Below are 23,895 nucleotides of genomic sequence, written 5' to 3'. Positions count from 1 at the left end.
CCTATCCCCTCCTCCCACCTCAAGCCGCACCTCCATCTCCTACCGACCAACCTCATCCCGCCCCCTTGACCTGTCCGTCCTCCCTGGACTGACCTATCCCCTTCCCAACTCCCTACCTACACTCACCTTTACTGGCTCCATCCCCGCCTCTTCGACCTGTTTGTTTCCTCTCCACCTATCCTCTCCTCTATCCCTCTTCTATCCGCCTCCCACTCTCTCCCTATTTATTTCAAAACCCCCTTCCCCTCCCCCTTTTCTGATGAAGGGTCTAGGCCCGAAACGTCAGCCTCTCTGCTCCTATGATGCTGCTTGGCCTGCTGTGTTCATCCAGCCCTGCACCTTGTTGTCTCGGATTCTCCAGCATCTGCAGTTCCTACTATCTCCCACTAAATCTACTTTGTTCCAAGTAGAACAACCACAAGAATTCCAACTGAACTATGTAGCTAAAATCCCTCATGCCTTGGTCTATTCTTTCATAATGCCTTCTTGCTCTCCTGATTTCCTTTTAAGTTTTCCCTTGCACATCTTGTAATCTCAGGTTTCTGCTGTTTTGAGCTGTCAGTATCTGTGATAAGCTTCCCTTTTTATCTTCATCCAATCCTGAATCTCCCTGGATTTCCAGGTTCCCAGGATTTGTTGATCCCACTCTTTGTTGTTATTGGAACATGTTGGATCTGTACTCTTCCTATTTCCTTCTTGAAAGCATCCCACTGGGAGAGATGATGTGGATATACATATCAGGGAGAAGGACTGTGAAATACTTAAAGAAGTTAGCATAGATAGAGAGGAGGTTCTCAGTGGTCTGGCAGGCTTAACAATAGATAAACCTCCAGGGCTGGATGAAAAGTATCCCAGGGTGTTAAGTGAGGTTTGGCAGAAATATCAAAGCATTGGCAATAATTGAAATTCCTCCCTGGTCGCAACAGAGGTGCCAAAGGACTGGAGGACAACAAATGTGGTCCCATTATTTGAGAAGGGGACAAGAGATAAACCAGGAAAATTCGGGCCAGTCAGTCAGTCAGTGGTGCCAAAACTATTGGAAGCAATTCTGAGGGACAGAATTAATTTTCACTTGGAGAAGCAGGTATTAATCATAAATAGACAGCATACTTTTGTTAAGGGGAGGTCACGCCTGTCCAACATGATTGAATGTTTCAAAGAGGTGACCAGGTGTGTAGATGAGGGCAATAAACCCAACATAGTCAATTGGGCTTCAGCAAAGCTTATTATAAGGTCCTGCGTGAGAGATGGATAACAAAGGTAAGAGCCCATTGATTCATGGGAACTAACTGGATCCAGAATTGGCTGACTGGCAGAAAGCAGAGGGTGATAGTTGAAGGGTGTTTTTGTGACTGAAAGCCTGTGTCCGGTGCAGTTAGAATCATAGAGTTGTAAGTACAGAAGAGGTTCTTCAGCCCATCAAGTCTGTACTGCCAAAAATACACTACTCCCACTTTCCTGCACTGTGCATAGCCTTGAATGTTATGATACTTCAAGTGCTCATCAAGTACATTTTAAAGGTTGTGAAGGTTCCCACCTCAATTACCCATCCATGCAAAGCATTACAGACCCCACACCCTCTGGGTGAAAACATTTTTCCTCAAACCACTTCTAAACCTCCTGCCTACTTTGAAATAATGCTACCTTGATACCTACCTTTCAACTAAGGAGGATGGCTGCTTTTTATTCACCCTGCCCGTGCCCCTCAATCATATACACCCCTATCAGGGCCCCCTCAACCTTCTCTGCGCTGAAGAAAACAACTTGAGCTTATCCAGCCTCTCATCATAACTGAAACGATCCATTCCAAATAACATCCTGGTGAATCTCCTTTATCTTCCCTCCAGTGCAATCACATCTTTCCTATAGCGTGGTGACAGAACGGCACACAGTACTCCAGCTGTGACCTAACCAAAGTTCGTTCCATACATAAGCTCCCCGCTTTTATAATCTATGCCATGACTGAAAAAGACAAGCATTCCACATGCCTTCTTAACTCCTTATTAACCTGTACTGCCACCTTCAGGTATTTATGGAGAAGCATCCCAAGACCCCTCTGAGCTTCCTAGAATCCTGTATTTCATTGAGTATAGGCATTGAGTTTAAGAGTAGCGAGGTGATACTGGAATGGTATAAAACATTAATTAGGTCAGAGCTAGAGTATTGTGTGTAGTTCTGGAATCAACATTATAGAAGGGATGTGATTGCACTAGAGAGGGTGCAGGCGAAATTTACCAGGATGTTGCCTGGGCTGGAGAAATTTAGTTATAAAGAGAGATTAGATAGACTGGAGTTGTTTTCCTTAAAGGAGAAGAGACTGAGGTGGGGGAAGTGATTGAGATTTACAAAATTATGAAGGGCACAGACAGAGTAGATGGGAAGAAATATTTCCCTTTAATATGGGGATCAATGACCGGGGGCATCAATTTAAGGTAAGAGGCAGAAGGTTTGGGGGGGGGAATATGAAGAATTTTTTTTTACCTAGATGATGGTGGAAACCTGGAACTCATTGCCTGTAAGAATGGTAGAGGCAGAAACCTTCGTTAGATTTAAGAAGTATTTAGATGTACACTTGTGACATCAAGGCATGCAAGACCAAGTGCTGGAAAATGAGATTAGAATAGTTAGGTCATTGTATTTGACCAGTACGGACTTGATAGGTTGAAGGACCTTTTTCTGTCCTGTATACCTCTATAGGTTCTAATACTCTATTCTGGTAAAATCTCCTTTCTAAAGGATATTCACATTCTTCTTGAAATGTAGTGACCAGAACTGGATATACCATTTTAGTTGAGACATAACTACAGCTTTATCAAGTTCAGTATAACTTATTTTCTTTTGTACCCGATGAATCTATTTACAGTGCCTTAGAAGTATATGATTTGTTTTGAAAATAATTCTCTTCCCTGCCACCTTCAAAGATCTATGCACATTTTTGTTAATTCATTTTCTATTATATTTACCCCAGTCAAAATTGTTATTTTCACGTCTCTCAGATTAAACCAATGCTTAAGTTTAGAGAGAGATAAAAGAAAAGAAAAATACGCATTAACTGATCGCTTTTCTGCTTTTTCGCAAGCAAGTGCTGATAATGGCTTTGCAGCGTTTCAGAATTCCTCTAGATAAGATTGTCCAACGTTTTTGCATGGGAGGAAGAGTCTTTCAATTTTTCTCTCATTCAGGGGAGCAGATTTCAGGAAGATAGGTTTTGTCACAACAGTAAACATTAATTTTGGGGAAAACAAGTTCCAAAGCGATAAGTTGATCATTTAAGTTGATAATTAATAACTTCTGCCTCTGGTCTGGAGAAAACAGTTTCTTAAACACAAAATGAATTAACTTCTGTAGTGGGGAAACTGCTTGAATCTATCATCAAGGAAGAAATAGCAAGATATTTAGATCAAAAATTTGTCCCATTGGGCAGACGCAACATGGGCTCATGAAGGGCAGGTCATGTTTAACTAATTTACTGCAATTCTATGAATACTTTACAAGCATGATGAACAACAGGGATCCAGTAGATGTAGTGTATCTAGATTTCCAAAAGACATTCAACAAGGTGCTGCACAAAAGGCTGCTGCACAAGACAAAAGTGCACGGTGTTACACAGAATGTATTAGCATTGGTAGAGGATTGGTTAACTAACAGGAAACAAAGAGTGGGGTTAAATGAGTGCTTTTCTAGTTGGCGATCAGTGACTAGTGGTGTGCCTCAGGGATCAGTGTTGGGAGCACAATTGTTTACAACTCAGATAGATTATTTGGAGTTGAGGATCACATGTAGTGTGTCAAAGTTTGTGGATGACGTCAAGATGAGGGGTAGAGCAAAGTTTGCAGAGGGATTTAGACAGTTTGAGTGGGCAAAGGTCTGGCAGATGGAGTACAATGTTGATAAATGTGAAGTCATACATTTTGGTAGGAATAACAGTGAAAAGTACTATTATTTGAATGGTAAAATATTGCAGTGTGCTGCTGTCTGGAGGGACCTGGGGGTGTCTTTGTGCATGAATTGCAGAAGGTTGGTTTGCGGGTACAATGGATAATTAAGATGGCAAATGGATTTTGTCCTTCATTGCTAGAGGGATTGAGTTCAAAAACAGGGAGGTCATGTTGCAGCTGTATAGGGTGCTGGTGTGGCCACACCTGGAGTACTGTGTGCAGTTTTGGTCTCCTTACTTGAAAAAGGATGCACTGGCACTGGAGGGGGTGCAGAGGAGATTCACTAGGTTGATTCTGGAGTTGAGAGGGTTGGCTTACGAGGACAGACTGAGTAGACTGGGATTATATTCATTGGAATTTAGAAGAATGATGGAGAATCTTACAGAAACATATAAAATTGTGAAGGGAATAGATAAGACAGAAGCAGGGAGGATAGTTCCACTAGTGGTTGAAACTAGAACAAGAGGGCACAGCCTCAAAATTAGGGGGAGTGGATTGAGGACTGAATTGAGGAGGAACTTCTTCACCCAAAGGGTTGTGAATCTGTGGAATTCCCTGCCCAGCGAAGTAGTTGAGGCTTCCTCATTGAATGTTTTTAAAATTTTTGAGCAGTAAGGCAATTAAGGGTTATGGTGGGAGGGTGGATAAGTGGTGCTGAGGCCACAAAAAGATTAGCCATGATATTACTGAATGGCGGAGCAGGCTCGAAGGGCCAGATGGCCTACTCCTGCTCCTGGTGCTTATGTTCTTAAAAGATACCAAAACAAAGAAGCAGCAGCGTGAACTAAGAAAACCTTTCTTTAAATGTATTTTAGGTTAAGAGTCAGACAAAAAAAGACTATGCCCTAAGACCTGATCAACAGGGAAGGGGGTGGAGACTGGATCTTAGCTAAGGAGGTAGGTTTAACTGACACATACCTAGGGTCACCTCTGATGGGCATAGTCTGAGCTGACCTCAGTGGAATTCCCCTGAAAGTGAATTGCCTTTCATCATGGGTTTTCTCCTCAGACTGCTTCATGGAGGAGGGATAGAGTGTGTGAGAATCCAACTGAGTTCTACAAATACACCTACGCACACATCTACTCACTCATATCCACTATTCACACACACTCTCAGGCTTGGGAGATTTACAGATGAATATCACTGAGAAGTAGTAAAGGTGGCTTTGAAGGTACCAACATGGCCCCCACAGCTTCTCCTGACTGTCATCTTTTCCAACCCACGCCCCAACCTCAGCTGAGGAAGTTCTCCTATTCTCATTTACCCCCAGCAGACCCACATGCCAAGGCAGTAGCCAGATTCACCCTCCCTAGCCTGCAGCGGCAGCCAGACTCTCATTCTAAACCCCTACATCCTCCATAAGTCAATGGCGGTATCCCAACTCTCACCCAGCAGAGAGCAGTGTCCCACCTGCTTTTGAACAATGGCTTGACTGGCCACTTTGTGGTTGCAGGTGCCTGCTGTTCAAGCCTGCTCTAGATACCTCTTATCCCTTCCACCCACACACACCCTGTTTCAGTATTTGCCTAAAATCTTTTAAATTTCGAACTTCTTTCATTTCTGACAAAAGATCGAATGAAACGCTACCTGGGTTTGTCATTTCATAGATGCTGTCTGAATTGCTGGGCATTCAAATTGTTTTCATTTTTTTAAACCGATAAAGTTGGTTTCAGAGTTGTTCTGAAAGGAAGAACTTATAGTTGAATACTGACTATATGTATCTGGAGGCACTTTATAAAGAAGCTTTAGAGATAGAGGGCAAGAATAATTGAGATGGGAATGACATATTCAAATGAAGAACATGTGAAGGATTTGAGAATGATTTGGGACCAAAGGAAACAATGGTAGACTTGAAATGTTAACCGTTTCTTTCTCCACAGATGCTGCCTGACCTCCTCGGTATTGCCAGCATTTCTGTCTTTTAACAGTATGCATAATGCATGTTTCACAATTTATGAAAAAGTATCTGACAGGGAGAAGCATGAACAATAATGGACTTCCTATAAAAATTGGGATTAATATAAAAGGCTTCAAGCTCATTAAAAAGTCTTCAATGGAAAAGTGCAAGAGTACAAGAGTCCTTGAAAAGTTCAAAAGGAGAAATAATTCATTTGGAATACAATGAAAAGTTTGCACACTATGGTACATCACTTAAACTTTATAGGGGCTACTATGGCCATCTTAGAAGAGATGGTAATTGTTTCATTATAAACTGACAAGATGCACATGAAATCATAGAAACATATTGTATTGCATTAGATTATTAATAAGATGGCTATCGGTTTTGGCAATGACTAGCTTTTGGCTAATATTAAAACATGATAAAATGTGAACAAATTAGATGTAATCAGCAATAAAGTAAAATAGTAGTAATCAAACAGTATCGACTCTTTTGAAATCCATATTCAACATACCTTTTCCTTGGTTGAAAGTGGAGGTTGTTTTAACACTTCTTTCACCGTCTGTATAACAGTTTCAGCCCTCATTATGCTAATGGAGCGTACTAGTTCCACCAACAACAACTGTTCAGGACAGGGTACAGGAATAACCTTCAAATATTAACGTTACAATTTATTTAATCTTTAAATTCTCTTACATAGATCAGTATTACAGAAAACCAATCACAACAGTGAAGGCATGACAACCACCCAATCAATCAAAGGACTGGCATTGGCTGAATTTAGTGTGCTAAGGAACTTGGAAGAAACTAGATTTACAAAGTGCTCAGACATAGAATGACAGAATGATTCACGACAGTGATGGTCACTTGGACCATCATGTCAAGTACTTCATAGTTGAAATGAAATCAGAAAAATATATGGATCAAAGCAACATTACAGACCGAGAAAGCAATGAAAAAGCGACATGTCAGAGGTCTTTTTGACACACTTGGAAATGTATAAAGAATTAATGATTGGCGTGCATTTTAACACTTACACGACAAGGTTCTCATTGATTTGAATCAGGTAAAATATAAAGAGAAGGTAAATTTTATCTTAGTGGTAATAATTTAAATTCTTCACTGATGCGTTTGATTCATATTTATAACTATTTCTATTTAAGACAGATGTGCGAGGCAAGTTGTTTTAACACAGAGGATATTAGTCACTTGGAACATGCTGCCGGGGAGCTGAAGAAGCAGATAAAGTTTAAGAGGTATTTAGAAAGACACATGAACAGGCAAAGAGAGGAATACAGACCATGTGCAGGCAGATGGGATTATATTAGAAAAGTATCACGATTGGCACTGACGCGGTGGGCCAAAGGGCTTGTTCCTGCGCCGTATTATTCTTTGCCCTATGTATATGTATATGACTGACCTGTTTAGATTAACTCAAATTGGGAAATTATATTTCAAACTACCATGTGACCACATTTACTTTTCAAGTAGACATCACGTTGACTAGTGAATGTTTGTTTGATGTTTCCCTGTTTTCTTACTAGTTCAAAAAAGTCAATGCACTATTTTAAATGCTCTGAAGAAGGGCTACTGGACCTGAAACGTTAACTCTGCCTTCTCTCCGTAAATGCTGCCAGACCTGCTGGGTTTTCCAGCAATTTTGTTTTTGGTTTTGTTACCATTTTAAAAGTTATGCGAGAAATTATATGCTACACTCATCAGTCCTTAAATTTAAGAATTTTGCTTGTAACATAGAAGATGCCAAAGAGATTAAACAATGACAATGCTGTCACAGCAAATCCTAAATGAAGTTCAGCTAATTGACAATAAAGCTGATACATTAAACAAGCTTTAGAAAATAATTTACAGGAAAACTCTTGTAAAGCAGGATTTTAGAGACATTGCCTTGCTGATCCAATCCATTGGTACTTGGATGATATTAAATGTCACTTTATAAAGACATGATACATGAGGATCCTAATCAATTATCACTTTTGAGCTCTGAAGCCAACACAAGTTTGATAAAGAAAAAGAAGGAAGTATAAGTCAAGTACAGCATTTTAAAAATACTTCAAAAGTATAGAGAGTGTAGGTTGTTGCTTAAAACAGAAATTTGGAGAGCAAAGTGGGGCTATGAAATATCTTTGGCAGATATGGCAGATAGGATCACGGAAAACTCCAAGGATTTTCCATATATATTAACAGTAAGAGGATTACAGAGAAAGGGTGAGGCCTGTAGAGAGCTAAAAGGCAACTTGTGTGTGGAGCCAGAGGACGTGGATGAGGTCTTTTAACTGAATATTTATCATCTGTATTCACAGAAGAGAAAGACATTGTAGCCAGGGATTTCTGATGGAATGGTGAGGTTCTAGAATATGTTAAGATTAATAAGAAGGAAGTATTAGTGGGCATAAAGGTGCAATAATCCCCAGGGTGTGATCAGATGCATCCTGGGATGCTGTGAGAGACAAGAGAAGAGACTGCTGGGACCTCGGCAGAGATATTTAACAGTTTACTGGTCACAAGCGAAGTGCTGGATGACTGGAAGATACTTAATATGGTTCCTTCGTTCAAGATGGGCAGCAGGGATAGGCCAGGTAATTACATTCTGATGTCTTTGGTAGGGAAATTATTGGACAAAATTCTGACAGACAGGATTAACTAACACTTGGAAAGACAGGGATTGATTAGGGATATTCAGCACGAATTTGCTAGAGGGAAATCCTGTCTGACTAATTTAATTGAGTTTAAATGACCAAATATACTGATGAGGGTCATGCAGTTATGTGGCTTACATGGACTTCGGTAAGACTTTTGAAAGATCCCACATGGAAGGCTGGTCGAAAAGATAAGGGCCAATGAGATGCAAGGTAAGTTGGCAAACTGGATCTAAAATTGGCTTGCAAATAGGAGGAAAATGGAGATGGTGGAGAGGCATATTTGTGTTTCGAAGCCTGTGACCAGTGGTATACAACAGGGCTTGGTGCTGGGACCCTTGCTGTTTATTATGTACGTTAATGAATTAGACGTGAATATTGAAGTTATAATGAGTAAATTTGCAGATGATGCAAAAATTGGTGGTGTTGTTGATAGTGAGGAGGATGGTCTCAGGCTACAGGCTGATATGATCAGCTGATGAATTGAGCAGAATAATCCTGATAAATGGGAGGTGATGCATTTTGAGATATCTAATAAGGGAAGGATATACATCATGAATGATAGGTTCCTGGGGAATATTAAGGAACAAAGGGACCTTGATGTACGAGTCCATAGATTCCTAAAGGTGTCAACACATGGTGGCGAAGGCAGCATTTGCAATGCTTGCCTTTATTAGCTGGGCATAGAATATAGGAGCAAGGAAGTCTTCTTACAACTTTATTAAACATTGGTTAGGTCTCAGATGGAATATCATGTACAGTTCTGATTTTCACACTATCAGAAGTAAGTGATTGTACTGGAGAGGGTGCAGAGGAAATTCACCAGGATGTTGACTGGGATGAAAAATCTCAGTTATGAGGAAGCTAGATTTATTTTCCTTGGAGCAGAGGAGGCTGAGGGGGTATCTGATTGAGATATACAAAATTATGACTGCCATAGATAGGATAGATTGTGAGAATCTCTTGCCCATGGAAGAAGAGCAGAAGGCATAGGTTTAAGGTGAGGAGTAAATGGTTTCAAAGAGCTTTTAGAAAATCTTCTTTCACCCAGATGACAGTAAAATTTGGCGTGTGCTGTTGGAGGGAGTGGTGGAGGCAGATACTGTAACAACATTTAAGAAACTTCTGGATCAGCACTTAAACTACAAGGGGATAGCAGTCTATGAACCAAGTGCAGGTAAATGGGATGAGTGTAGTTTGGTGTTTATTGGTCAGCATCAACATGGTGAGGCTGAAGGGCCTGTTTCTATCCTGTAGGACCCTATGACTCTAAGTGTCTGTCTTTGATAAAGACTTGAAGTCTACCTTGGCAGGACAATGGCATAAACTGATATGGACTTCCTGCTAGAGCAAAGTCTCATTCCATTGCAAACATTACACTACAAAAGTGATGAGTCTTACTTTGTTTCTGGAGGTGCTTGCATTCTCTTTCCTCTCATTCCAAACAAAAGCAATGGCAGCCATGAAGTGTACACCATGGTTCATTGAGATGGGGCCCAAGAGCTCTAAAATCTGTTGTCGGAGACTCTGGTCAGAAAGGAACAAGAACGATACTGACTTAACTCATAAAAATAAATTCAATGACAAGGAAACAAATCACAATACCACATCTGAAACAATTGAATAATCTTAAATTTTTGAATTGGCATTGTGAAATGGAAAAAAATGATCAGATCTTAATTTCATTATCACCACAGTCATTATCTCAGTTTTACAAATACAAGCTTAAACACAATTCAAAAATCACACCAGTTAGGTGCCAAAGTACAGGTTAGTTAAGAATAATTGAAAGCCAAAGCTGTGAACTGTAATCATTGCCAGATTTTGTTACACTAACACTAGGCTAACATTACTTGCCATTATTAAAGAGTAAATCTGCAGCAACATCCAGCCACAGCACATGTGCCAGTGGGGGTGGGTATCAAATGTAGTTTTGTTAATGATGCCAGCATCCCATAAAAGAATAAAAAAATCTTAAAAATTGGAAGCGTGCAACAATATAAATTTCAGGTACTTTCCCGTATGGCACTCGTGAAATCATAAAAAATTAAGGCTTGTCCAATATACCTTATGTAAATGTATTTTTAATAGTGGCAGCTATGGTTAAGGAGAATCCAAAGAGATTCTACAAGTATATTAATGGTAAGAGTAACTAGGGAGAGAATAGGGCTCCTTAAAGATTAACAAGGCTATCTATGTGGGACCACAGGAGAGGGGGAGGTCCTAAATGAATATTTCAGTATTTACTGTGGGGAAAGATATGGAAGCACAGATCTCAGAGAAGTAAATACTTCTAAATACTACTAAATACAAATACAGAAGTTGCTGGAAAAGATCAGCAGGTCTGGCAGCATCTGTGAATAAAAAATCATAGTTAACGCTTCGGGTCTGATGGCCCTTCCTCAGAACAGTAAGTACTAATGTCTTGAAAAGAGTCCACATTACAGAAGAGGAGGTGCTGGAGTTCTTAAGACACATAAAGGTAGATAAATCCCCAGGAGCTGATCAAGAGCACATTCCAGATCATTGTGGGAAGCCAGGGAAGAAATTGCAGGGCCCCTCACAGAAATATCTGTATCATTGATAGGTGAGATGCCAGAAGACTCGAGGGTGGCTAATGTTCTGCCATTATTTAAGAAAGGCTGTTAGGTAAAGGCAGGGAACTACAGACCCGTAAGTGTGATGTCAAGGTGGGTAAGTTGTAGGGGATTCTGACAGACAGGATTTACATGCATTTGGAAAGGCAAGGATGGCTTTGTTCGCTGGAAATGATGTTTCACAAACTTCACTGACATCATTTACATGGACTTTTGCAAGGCCTTGACAAGGTTCAATATGGTAGACTGGTTAGCAAGGTTACATCACATGGGATCTAGGGAGAGCCAGCCAACTGGATAGGAGACAGAGGTGCTGGTAGAGGGTTGTTGTTCCAACTTGAAGCCTGTGGCTAGCAATGTGCCACAAGGATTGGTGTTGGGTCCACTGTTGTTTTGTCATTTATATAAATGATTTGGATGAGAATACAGGAGGCACGGTTAGCAAGCTTGCGGATGACATCAAAATTGTTGGTATAGTGGACTGTGATTAAGATTACCCAAGAGTACAATGGGCCAATGAGCCAAGGAATGGTAGATGGAGTTTAATTCAGATGAACGCAAGATGTTGCAAAATAAACCAGGACAGGACTTGCACATTAAAAAATAGAGCACTGGGGAATATTGTTGAACAGAGAGATCTAGGAGTGCAGGTACATATTTCCTTGAAAGCAGCGTCACAGGATGGTAAAGGAGGCATTTGGTACGCTTGCCTTCATGGGTCAGAGCATTGAGTACAGGAGTTGGGAAAGCAAGTTATGACTGTACAAGACATTGGTAACGTCACATTTGGAATACTGTGTACAATTCTAGTTGCTCTGCTATAGGAAGAATGTTATTAAACTTGAGAGAGTGCAAAAAAGTTTTTTACTGGTTTGAGTTATAAGGATTGTCTGAATAGGCTGGGACTTTTTCCCTGGAGTGCAAGAGGCGGAGGGGGGACCTTATAGAGGTTTATAAAATAAAGGGCATAGATAAAGTGAACAGCTAAGGGTAGGAAAATCCAAAACTAAATGAGTATAGATTTAAAGTGAGAGGGGAAAGATTTAAAAGGGACCTGAGGGCCAACTTTTTCATACAGAGGGTGGTGCGCATATAAAAGACATTTGGCCAGGTACATGTATGGGAAACATTTAGATGGATATAGGCCAAATGCAGGCAAATGTGACTGGTTCAGTTTAGGAAACCTGGTTGTCATGGATGAATTGTGCCAAAGGGTTTGTTTCCATGTTCAATGATTCTGTGCCTCAGTGTGATTAACGATTATGGTCAAACAACATTTTTTGGCACTGTAAAATGTCTTAGTATAGAATCTCATTCCTTCTAGCATTTTTGAAAATATTTTAAAGATTGATTTTTATCTCAAATTTTCTTTCCGTCTCGTAATTTCATCTTTCTTTCCAATTCCTACTATATATTTCTATCTGTAACAAACAGGAACATGTGTATCAATATAATAGCTTCTAGTACACACATTTTGAGCCTGACTGACAATTACTTGTGTAATTCCTCACACGCTTGAGATTATGCAACACATGTTGTCTATTAGTAGAATTGCATCTGTTGGACACTTACCAGATTTTTGGAAAATTCAGCCCTACATGTCTCTGTGCAAATCCTTCCAATTGGTAAGGAAATAGACAATCACTTGCTCCGCTTTAACGGGCCCCAAACTTCTTGTACAAGAAGCATCAATATTTTGGATTTTGAAATGCTACAAGTTCTAATGCAAAGGCCACAAAAGTCTGTGTGTAAGTGTCGAACAGATGCCTATTTCAACTCAATAAAATAAGTGACACCCATTTGCAGGTTCACTGGTAAGGACGTTTCACTGACAAATCACAGTCAACCTTCCTGGTTTAAAATATGAGCAAAACCCAATCTGACAACTGGCTTTAATGGGTGCATTTTCCATGACAGTGTCTCCATTAGAGTCCACTTGCCAAATAATCAGCACTGTCCTCTCATTAAATATAAATGCTGGTTTTCCCCTTGAATTGGTATTCTTGCAAATTGTCCTGGTGAGTACAAAATGTGTCTTTTTTCAGCAATATTAAAGTGTGAAACCTAACCACACACTTTTCTATAATCAATTCAATGCAGAGCCATTATATAGAATCATACAATAAAATCATAAAATCCCTAAAGCATGGAAGCAGGCCATTCAGACCTTTGAGTCAACACGAACTCTCCAAACAGCATCCCAACCAGACGAACCCCCCCTAACTATTCCTGTAACCCTGCATTTCCCATGGTTAAACTGACCAAGCCCACATATCCCTGGATACTATGGGCAATTTAGCATGGCCAATCCACCTAATCTGCACAACAGTCAGAGGAACCCTGAGCAAACCCACGCAGATAGAGGGAGAATATGCAAACTCCACACAGACAGCCACCTGAGGCTGGAATTGAACCTGGGTTCCTGGTAGTGTGAGGCAGCAGTGCTAACCACTGAGCCACCACGTCAAACACAAAAAAATTACTTGCTTTTGTTTTGACTGTCTCTTTTCATACCAGCTATATATTCAAACCTTAGCAGTTCACCTACCTTTGTGGAACCCAGATTGATAGTTACAGCAGAGGCAGCAATGGTTTTCTCAGTTGAGTCCACAACCTGTAAAATTCCCCACAGCAGGCTCACAGAAGACACGATGGTACGCAATATAAAAAGAATCCCATTTCGTGCTTCAGACAAATACTTCTGATCCACAGTGACCATGTGCTGAAATAGGAAAGACTGAAAATTATCAATTTAATAAATTAAAGATGTTTGTACACGTCAATATAAATTCTTATGATCATACTGTTAAAGTCCTCATTGATTTTTTAAAAATTATTTTATCAATTTTAGTTTGGAGCTATGAACTTGGAACGGAGAGCCAAACATGACTTTTGGACTGTTGGTAACAGCTTGCATTTAAAGGAAAACAGACTAAACAAGCTCTGTTTATTCAAGAGATCAGGCCTGGAAGTTAATTGCAGGTTGGCTTTTGATTAAAAGGTACTACAGATGTTTAGTCACCAGGGAAGAGTATTATGTGTTAACAGAAAAAATGGAAGTTAGCTGGAAAATGGTTCCAGAAAGTCTGGAAGAGACCTTGTGCTCAAGCACATAACAACTATTGAATGGTAACTAGGACCTTCAAGAATAAGTCAGTTAGTCTGAAAGGGAGTGGTCAATGTTTGAACTGGGGTTTGAACTGTGTTTTCTGTGAGAAAGAGTCTAACTGTTGATACTCTAGCATGTAGACTTGAAAGCTCCTTGCCCAACCTCCCATGATCAGCTCTTGGAAGCTCAGAGAATAGAAAATTATGTTATAAATATTACTGAGTAACTGAAAAGCTGACCCCGATTGACATCCTCAGAAAATCATCAAGAAACCATCATCTATGCCTGTGCAACAACATATCATGAAAACTACTTAAGTAATCTGGTATCTGGAATTGATTAATCACAGAGTCTGGCACTGGTTGTTCAAAAGTCTGGCTACAAGCCACTGGGGTCAATTTTGAGAGTCTTTAAAGGTTTTGATTTTTACTGTGTTGCGAATAGAGATAAAAAGGCTGATTTGGTTCAGCTGTCTGTATCTGTGTCAAAACATAATTGGGGGCTTGTCCAAGATCTTGAAACACAGACAACGTAGCTGTGAAATTGAACTTTGGCATTTAGTGTGAGTAATCAGACACCAAGTTTGGACTCAAACTTAAGATGGCACTGGAAAGTGTTTCTGAATGTGTCAGAAGCTTCCCTGGTACACTTGCATGGTATGACTAAAGCTAACTAGCAAAGTTAGCCAGCAAACTGGAAATGAAGTTGTCACAAGAAGCTAAGAACGTAGACAAAGAACAGTACAGCAGGGGAACATGCCCTGCAGCTCATGATGTCTACGCCGACCATCATGCCATTCTAAACTAACCCCATCTGCGTGAAAATGGTCTATATCTCTCTATGCCTTTTCACACATCTGTCTAAATACTTCTATCATCACTCTGCCAGTGCATTCCAGGAACCTATCATTCCCTTGTAAAGAATTTCTCTCGGATATCTCCTTAAAACTTTTCCCCTATCACCTTAAAACTTTGATGATAGTATAAGGTAGGGGTGGAGGTTAGATAGACCTTAGGATTAGGGTAAAAGTTCGGCACAACATCGTTGGCTGAAGGGCCTGTACTGTGCTGTACTGTTCTATGTTCTATGTTCTATTATCTATGTTCTATGCCTCCTCATATGTGATCAGCAGTGTTCCATTTCCACCTTGGGTAAAAGATGCTGAACATCCACCCTATCCATGCCTCTCATAAATTTAATCAGGTTGTGCTTCAGCCTTCAACTTTAGCAAAAATAATCCAAGTTTGTCCAACCTCTACTTATAGCTAATACAATCCAAAATCAGGCAACATCCTTGTGAACATCTTTTGCATCCTCTCCAAAACTCCACATTCTTCCTACAATATGGTGACCAGGACTGCATGCAATACTCCAAATGTGGCCTAACTAAAGTCTTATACAGCTGCTATAGGAGTTTCTAACTTTTATACTTATGCCCCGAACGATGAAGGCAAGCAGACATCATGCCTTCTTTACTGTCTTATCTACTTTCAGGAAACTATGGACTTGGATCCCAAGCTACCTCTGTTTATCAATGCTCCAAAGGGTCCTGCTATTTGCTAAATACTTTCTTCTTGCATTTGATCTCCCAAGATGCATCACAGCACACTCGTCCAGATTAAACTCCATCCGTCATTTCCCTGCCCAACTTTCTGCTTGATCTATATCCTGCTGTATTATTTGGTAACCTTCCTCACTATCCACAACTCTATCAATTTTCATATTGCCTGTAAATTTACTAATAAGACCACTACATTTTCATCCAAACCATCTATATGTAACAATCATTAGAGATCCCAGCACTGATCCTTGAAGAATACCACTAGTCACAGATCTCGAGTAGGAAAAACATGCCCACAACTGTTTTCTATGACCAAGCCACCTTTGTATCCAACTTGCCAACTCACCATCAGGACCTTGTCAAATGCTTTAATGAAATCCGTGTAGACAACATGCACTGCCCTACCCTCAACCATCTTTGTCGCTTCCTCATAATACTCAAATTTGTGAGATGACCTCCCTTGCATAAAGCCATGCTAACTACCCCTAATAAGTCCATTCATTTCCAAATGCAAGTAAATCCTGTAAGTAAGAATCTTCCCCAATAATTTCCCTACTACTGATAGAAGGTTCAGCAGCCTAACAAAAGAACATCACTGACTATTTGAGAGTCTTCTGGGACCTAGCCTAAAGAAGATAAAAAGATCTCTGTCAAGGTCCCAGCAATCTCCTTCAGTACCCTGGAATAGATCCCAGAAGACCCTGGAACTTGTGTACATTGATGCTTTTTAAGCTACCCCCAATATCTTAGATCATAGAATCCCTACAGTGTGGAAACAGGCCCTTCAGCCCAACAAGTCCACACCGACCGTCACAGCATCCCACCCAGACCCCATCCCCCTATAACCCACCCTATCTACACATTCCTGAACACTACGGACAATTTAGCATGGCCAATCCACCTAGCCTACACATCTTTGGACTGTGGGAGGAAACCGGAGCAACCAGACGAAACCCTATCCTCTCCTCTATCCCTCTTCTATCCGCCTCCCACTCTCTCCCTATTTATTTCAAAACCCCCTTCCCCTCCCCCTTTTCTGATGAAGGGTCGAGGCCCGAAACGTCAGCCTCTCTGCTCCTATGATGCTGCTTGGCCTGCTGTGTTCATCCAGCCCTGCACCTTGTTGTCTCGGATTCTCCAGCATCTGCAGTTCCTACTATCTCTGAGACGAAACCCACGCAGACACAAGGAGAATGTGCAAACTCCACACAACAGTTGCCTGAGGGTGGAATTGAACCTGGATCCCTGGTGCTGTGACGCAGCAGTGCTAACCACTGAGCCACCGTGCCACCCCTTCTTCTTAATATCAACATGCCCCAGAATATCACCATACCCCTCCCTAATCTTACCATTATTCATGTCCTTCTCCTTGGTGAACACCAATGCAAAGTACTCATTTAAGACCCCACCTGCTTCCTCTGGCTCCATGTATAAGTTCCCTCCCTTTTCCTTGAATAGACCTAGCCTTTTGCCAGCTACCTTCTTACTCCTAATATACATATAAAATGCCTTGGGATTCTATTGTTCTTAATTGTACGTAAAAAATGCCTTGGGATTCTCCTTAATCCTATTTGCCAAGGACACTTCATGACCCCTTCTATCTTGTTTAAGTTCTTTCCTGCTTCCTTCATACTCCTCAAGGACCCTGCTTGATTTCAGTTTCCTAGACCTTATGTAGCCTCCTTTTACTTTTTGACTAACTTTTCAATATCTCTCGTCATCCAGGGTTCTCAAATCATACCAACCTTTTCTTTCAACCTCACAGGGACATGCTGATCCTGAACTCTGACCAATTGGCGTTTAAAAGATTCCCACATTGCAGATGTGGATTTACCCTTAAACAGTCACCCACTATCTAATTCCTTTGGTGCCTGCCTAATAATGCTGTTAATTAGCCTTCACTCAATTTAGAACCTTCACCTGAAGAGCAGTCTTTCCTTAATTCTAGCTCTCTTAAAATTTATAGAACTATGATTACTGTTGCCAAAATGCTCCTCCACTGAAACTTCAATCACTTGGTCAGGCTCATTCCCCAATATAATGTCTAGTATGACCCCTTCCCTAGTTGGATTATCTGTAACTTGTTTCGATAAATCCTCTTGGATGCACCTTCTGGCTTATCTAAACACCTGGCTCTAAGGGAGTCGCAGCCAATATGGGGGAAGTGAAAATCATCCACTATTATAACTATTTCTGAAGAAGGGCCTAGACTCGAAACATCAGCTTTCCTGCTCCTCTGATGCTGCTTGGCCTGCTGTGTTCATCCAGCTCTACACCTTGTTATCTCACTATTACAACTGTTGTTTTTACATCTTTCCATGATCTGCTTATGTATCTGTTCCCCTATTTCCTTATAGATTCAGTAATTCAATAATGAAATAAGGATGGCAAAATTCTGGAACCTTGGATGACAAGAGAAATTGACAGCTTAGTCAAAAAGAAAAAGAGGACTTATGTAAGATTTACGAAACTGAAGACAATCAGAGCCCTCAAAGAATACAAAGCTAGCCGGAAAGACCTCAAACAAGGAATTAGGAGGGCAAAAAGGGGCCAAGAAATGTCTTTAACAAACAGGACTAAGGAAAATCCCAAAGTGTTTTATACATACGAGGAGCAAGACACTAGCTAGGGAAAGTGTAGGTCCACTCAAGGACAAAGGATGGAATTTATACATGGAGCTGGAGGAAGTGGATGAGGTTTTTAATGAATACTTTGCATCAGTATTCACAAAGGAGAAGGACAGGGTGGATTTGGGGTCTTGGGAAGGTATGTTTGTTTTCTAGGATAGTTCAAAAGGAGTTGGCATTGGGTGTTTTGAAAAGCATTAAGGTAGACAAGTCCCCATGACCTGAGAGGATCTATCCCAGGATGCTGAGGAGGCAGGTCAGGAAATACTGGTGCCTTGTACAAAACGTTTGTATCCACTTTAGTCACAGGAGAAGTCCCAGAGGACTTGAGAATAGCCAATACTGTTCCTTTGTTTAAGGAGGGCAACAGAGATAATCTGGGAAATTACAAGCCAGTGAGCTAATCATCAGTGATAGGTAAATTATTTAGGATTACTTAGAAGATTCTTAGGGCTAGGATTTAGTCACATTTGGAAAAATATGGACTTAGCAGCAAAAGGCAGCATGGCTTTGTGTGGGGAAGGGCTTGTCTCACGAACATGATTGAGTTTTTTGAAGAAGTGACAAAGATGATTGATGGGCATAGGGAGATAGATGTTGTCTACATGGACTTTAACAAGCCCTTTACAAGGGACCTCATGGCAAGCTGATACAAAAGCAAAGTCACATTGGATCTGCAGTAAGCTGGTAAGATGGATACCGAACTGACAGTAAAAGATAGAATAGCAGTGGAAGGGTGTTTTTCTGACTGGAGATTTATGACCAGCAGTGTTCCTTGGGGATCCTGTTGTGATTAATATATATATAAATGATTTGGAGAATGTAGGTGGCCTGATTAGTAAGTTTGTGGATGACACAAAGATTGGGGGAGCTGTAGATAGTGAGGAGTACTGCCAGAGGATACAGCAGGATATAGATAGGCTGGATATTTGGACGGATGAATGGCAAATGGAGTTTAATCCAGCCAAATGGAAAGTTCTTCACGCAGAGAGTGGTAGGAGCCTGGAATGTACTGCCAGAGGTGGTGGTCGAAGCAGGCACTTTGGCAACACTTAAGATGGATGGTTACATGAACAGGGAAGGAATAGAGGGGTATGGACCAATTAAGGGCAGAAGGTTTGTTTTTTAGTTTAGTCAGTGCGTGATGATCAGCAAAGGTTTGGAGGGCCGAAAGGCCTGTTCCTGTGCCGTACTTCTCTTTTGTTTTGTTTAAATGCTACATTCCAAGGAAAAAAGTCCCAGCCTCTCCTAATAACTCAAACCTTGCAGTCTCAGAATCCTTGTAAATGGTTTTTACACCATTTCCATTTTCATAATATCCTCCCTATAGCAGGGTGACCGGAATTGAGGGAATAGAGGGACATGGACTGCATAGAGGCACAAGGTTTTTAGTTTAGAAAGGCATTATGTATCAGTGTAATCTTGGTGGGATGTAGGGTCTGCTCCTGTGCTGTACTATTCTTTGAAACATTTGGGTTTGGTGGAAATAAGAGAGGTCATCTGGTACAGACAGTACGTTGGATGCCTCTGTGAAGCTTGAATTGCACAACTGAAAATTGGAGATTGGAATTCCAAAGGGAGTTAGAACTTATAAACTCAAATTCCAAAGGGCAGAAAAAGAGAAAGGTGGGGGAGGGGGTTGGAGCAAGAAAGAGAAATAAGGGCAGAAAGAAGGAAGGATAAAGAGAACGGGAATTTAGAAGAACGCAGCTTGGGTAAGCTAAGCCAGATGATTGGGAAGACTCAGAAGAGGAAATTTCCCATGGTATAGACACGTTTAAACTTGTGTAGGCTTCGCCAAAACTTTAAGAGAAGGATGTGGAAGCAGTTTTCATGCGATTTGAAAAGATGGCAATACAAATGAGTTGGTCAAAAGCAGATTGGACTTTGCCCAAGCAAAGTAAATTAACTGGTAAAACACTAGAGATTTATGCAAACCAGAGACAGGAACATTCTGGAGATTATGGTGAGGTGAAAAGGGCCATTGTAAGCACATATGAATTGGTCCCGGAAGTATTCACACAGAGGTTTAGGAACTAATGTTAACAGCTGGAACAATGTATACTGAGTTTGGGAAAGTTAAAATTTTGACAGGTGGAAAAATGTATTAAAGGATGAGAATACTTACAATGCTCTCAGAGAAATGATTCTTTTTTGAAGAATTTGAAAAGTCATTAACTTCTGGAATCAGAATTCATCTAAAAGACCAACAGGAAGCAATGGCAAGACAGGCAGTTGTAATGGCTGATGATTACGAACTGATAGATAATTCTTTTCGTCACCCCAAGAAATTTGAGAATCATAAAATGTGGGATAGTGAAAGGAAGGTAGGGTAGAGAATGGATAGTAGGGAATGACCCAAGAATGCCTCCTCAGATTAAGAAGAAAAATGCTGAGGGCGGAGGTGAAGTTTAGAAGCTTAAATGTTTCTATTGTAATAAGTTGTTTGTTTGGAATGATGGAAGTTATAAGGTAGTCACATAGGACTTGTAGGAATCAGTAAAAATGAATTGTAGAAGGGAAGACTGAGATAAAACCAGACATCAGGCTGTAGCTCTAAGTGTAACAAAAAGGCCAGAGATGAATTCTGTCATTAGTAAAGGAACATATATGGTAGAGGAGTAGTATGCAGGATTCTTGTTGAAAGGAAAAGGGTCTCCTTTCTCTTCAGGTGAGGTATCTGAACCCATAACAATACTAATAGATACAGGGGCAACACTATCACTTATAGGGAGATATTACAAGTAGCATGTGAAATTCAAATGGCAAGACATGAGGAGATTTGAAAAACTCAGGCGTGCATAAACAGGTGTTTTAGCTGGCTAAATTACCAGAGATTCTCCAAATGAGTCTACTGGCTTCAACCCATTTGAATTAGTTTATGGCCATGAAATAATACAACCATTAAAACTGATTAGAAGTAAACTGTTGCATCAAAAACCAGATCTTCAGTGTTAGAGTACATGTCCACATCTCTCAACAGGAGCATGTGGAGTTGTGCAAGGACATCTGAAAACTTCCCAAAACGAAATGAGAAGGGTGACAGATAAACAGGCAACAACCAGAAATTTTAAAAGGAGATGAAGTCCTGGTGCTATTGCCTTTACAATGTGAGCCATTAAAGCATTATTCAGTGGACCCTATAAACTAGTTAAAAAGGTTAGTCAAAAAACATATTTAATTGATACTCCTGATCATAGGAAAAAGAATTAATTGTGTCATGTGAACATATTAAACAATACTATTGTGGAGAAGACCATTAGAGTATGCAGGTGCATCCAATACTGAGTGCGGTAAAGGAGGATTTAAAAAAAGGACCAGGGCCAACGAGAAATGGACAATTCCCAAACTGAACTTCTTACTATTAGGTTAGAAAATTTGGAGACATTAGAGAATTTCGACACCCTGTTTTTGTGTCTGGTTTGTCTGACTTGGACTCTGACACAGGCAGTGCAGACTGGACACTGGAGAGTCTTGGGAGAGGTTCCTCCTCCTCTTCTGCCGGTAATGGTAGTGAGGCTGCATCCGTCTTGGACTCTGAAGTTTCCTTCAAACTAGACGATGGGGGAGAACCCACGCTTTCCGACAGGCCTTCTGGCTGTTCTGAGGGGCCAGGTATGTTTTGCTCCTGCCCTGTTTGCGAGGCAGCAGCTTTCAAGAGATCCACGTTTGTTCAGGGTCGCCTCACATACTTGAACTTTGTAAGTCACGGGACTGGACTTTGCGTTAACCTCACCTTGTACCCATACAGGATCATTTCCGTGGTTCTGGCACTAAACCTCGTCCCCTGAAGTAAATTGTCTCCCTCGCTTAGACGAAGCATGTGGCCGGCATTGGCGTTCCGGCTGCCATTTCACCCTTCCCCCCCACCAAGGTCTGGGAATATCTGGTTTAACCTGGTGCGGAGTCTTATCCCGATCAGCAACTCTGCTGGAACAATCCCTGTAGTTGCACAAGGGGCGGTCCTATCATCCAACAGGAACCAGAACAGGTAGGCTGTTTCTTCAAGCCTGCTTTCAACATTTGCACTGCTCTTTTTGCCAGACCGTTGGACAATGGATGATAAGGAGCTGTCCTTATGTGGCGAATGCCATTTGACTTTAGAAATACTTGAATTCTCTGCTGGTAAATGATGTCCCATTGTCTGTATATCGTGAACGATGCTTGCAATTTTCAATCGTCATTCCTGAGTTTGCCGAATGAACTCTTTACGCATCCAACTGCTTTCAATGGGCATTCACAATGACCATGAACATTCAGCCCATGAAGGGACCAGCACTGTTGACATGTAACTGAGCTCAGGGTTTCCCCAGCCTTTCCTGCGAATGTGGGGGCATCCCCGGAGGCAAGGGCACTGCCTCACCGACGCAGCCATGCTGGAATCCAACTCTGGCCACCAAACATAATTTCTTGCTAGTACCTTCATCTTGGAAAACCCTGGATGACCCTGGTGGAGTTCAGCCAGTGGGAAATGGCTCAAGGCATTCGCATTAACTACTTGGCTTCCTGGACAGTGTTCCAACGTATAATTGTATGCTCTGAGAATAAGGGCCCATGGCTGAACATGACCGGAAACTGTGCAGCACCACCTTGTCTTCCTTCAGTAGTCCTAGCAGGGTTTGTGATCTGTTACTATGACAAATTCACATCCGTAAAGGTACTGGTACAACTTCCTCACACCAAAGATGACCCCCAAACCTTCCTTCTCTTATCTGGGCTTATTTGCAACCGGCATCAGCCGAAGTCCGGGAAGTAAATGCTATTGGCCATTCCTATCCGTTGGGCCACCATTAAGCTAACACTACCCCGATACTGTATGGGGAGGCATCACATGTCAGCACCGCCTCTCGCTTTGCCTTGTAGCAAGCCGAGACCTTAGATGACGATAGCTGCTTTTTCACTTCCCTAAAAGCTATGTCTTGGTTATACGACCATTTCCAAGGCTGACCCTTTTTCAATAGCAGATGTAAGGGTGTCAAGATGGAAGCCAGGTTACATATGAACTTTCCGTAATAATTCATCAACCCAAGGAAAGACCCAAGCTCCGATACCAATGTGGAAGCCAGGACATCTTTGATTGCACTCACTTTGTCTTCCAACGTGTATAACCTGGTTTCGTTGACTTTGTAACCCAAATAGGTTACTTGGGAGCACCTGTAACACACATTTTTCCCTTCTAAGGCCCGCCTGGGAGAAATGTTTAAGTACTACGTCCAAATTTTCCAAGTGCTCTTTATTTGTCTTCCGGTTATTAACATGTCATCTAGATAAATGGCAACCTATGGTAGATCATGTAAAATGTTCTCCATGGTCTGCTGGAAAAGGCCGCAGTTGGTATCCCGAATGGCAGTTTCATATACTGGTACAAACTCTAATGGGTATTAATTGTGGCATACTCCTGGGATTCCTCATCTAGTCGCAATTGCAGGTAAGCATGGCTCATGTCCAGATTAGTGAAGAACAATCTCCCCCTGCCAATTTTGTGTACAAATCTTCTATGCGAGG

The 23,895-nt window shown here is 41.2% G+C and overlaps 1 protein-coding gene across 10 annotated transcripts in view; it reads right to left on the bottom strand.

The window, feature by feature from the left end:
* The window catches only part of dop1a (DOP1 leucine zipper like protein A), a 249,275-nt gene that overhangs the window by 103,134 nt on the left and 122,246 nt on the right, over positions 1 to 23,895 (bottom strand). For 7 of the 10 annotated variants that reach the window (XR_007262801.1, XR_007262802.1, XM_048600578.1 and 4 more), the window contains exons 16-18: positions 13,642 to 13,830; positions 9,898 to 10,023; positions 6,354 to 6,488 (exon numbers count right to left, since the gene is read on the bottom strand). Coding sequence is in view for 8 of the 10 variants with exons in the window: in XM_048600578.1 (XP_048456535.1) it covers positions 6,354 to 6,488; positions 9,898 to 10,023; positions 13,642 to 13,830 (450 nt within the window). In the remaining 2 variants the exon portion in view is untranslated. The remainder of the gene's footprint in view (positions 1 to 6,353; positions 6,489 to 9,897; positions 10,024 to 13,641; positions 13,831 to 23,895) is intronic. The other 3 variants (XM_048600579.1, XM_048600585.1, XM_048600583.1) reach the window with 1 other exon arrangement.

This window comes from Rhincodon typus, chromosome 9 (assembly GCF_021869965.1).
Source record: "Rhincodon typus isolate 14 chromosome 9, sRhiTyp1.1, whole genome shotgun sequence".
NCBI classification, from domain to species: Eukaryota; Metazoa; Chordata; class Chondrichthyes; order Orectolobiformes; family Rhincodontidae; genus Rhincodon; species Rhincodon typus.
Note: the sequence above shows the minus strand (reverse complement) of the source record. Positions and strands in the feature narration are given on the sequence as shown.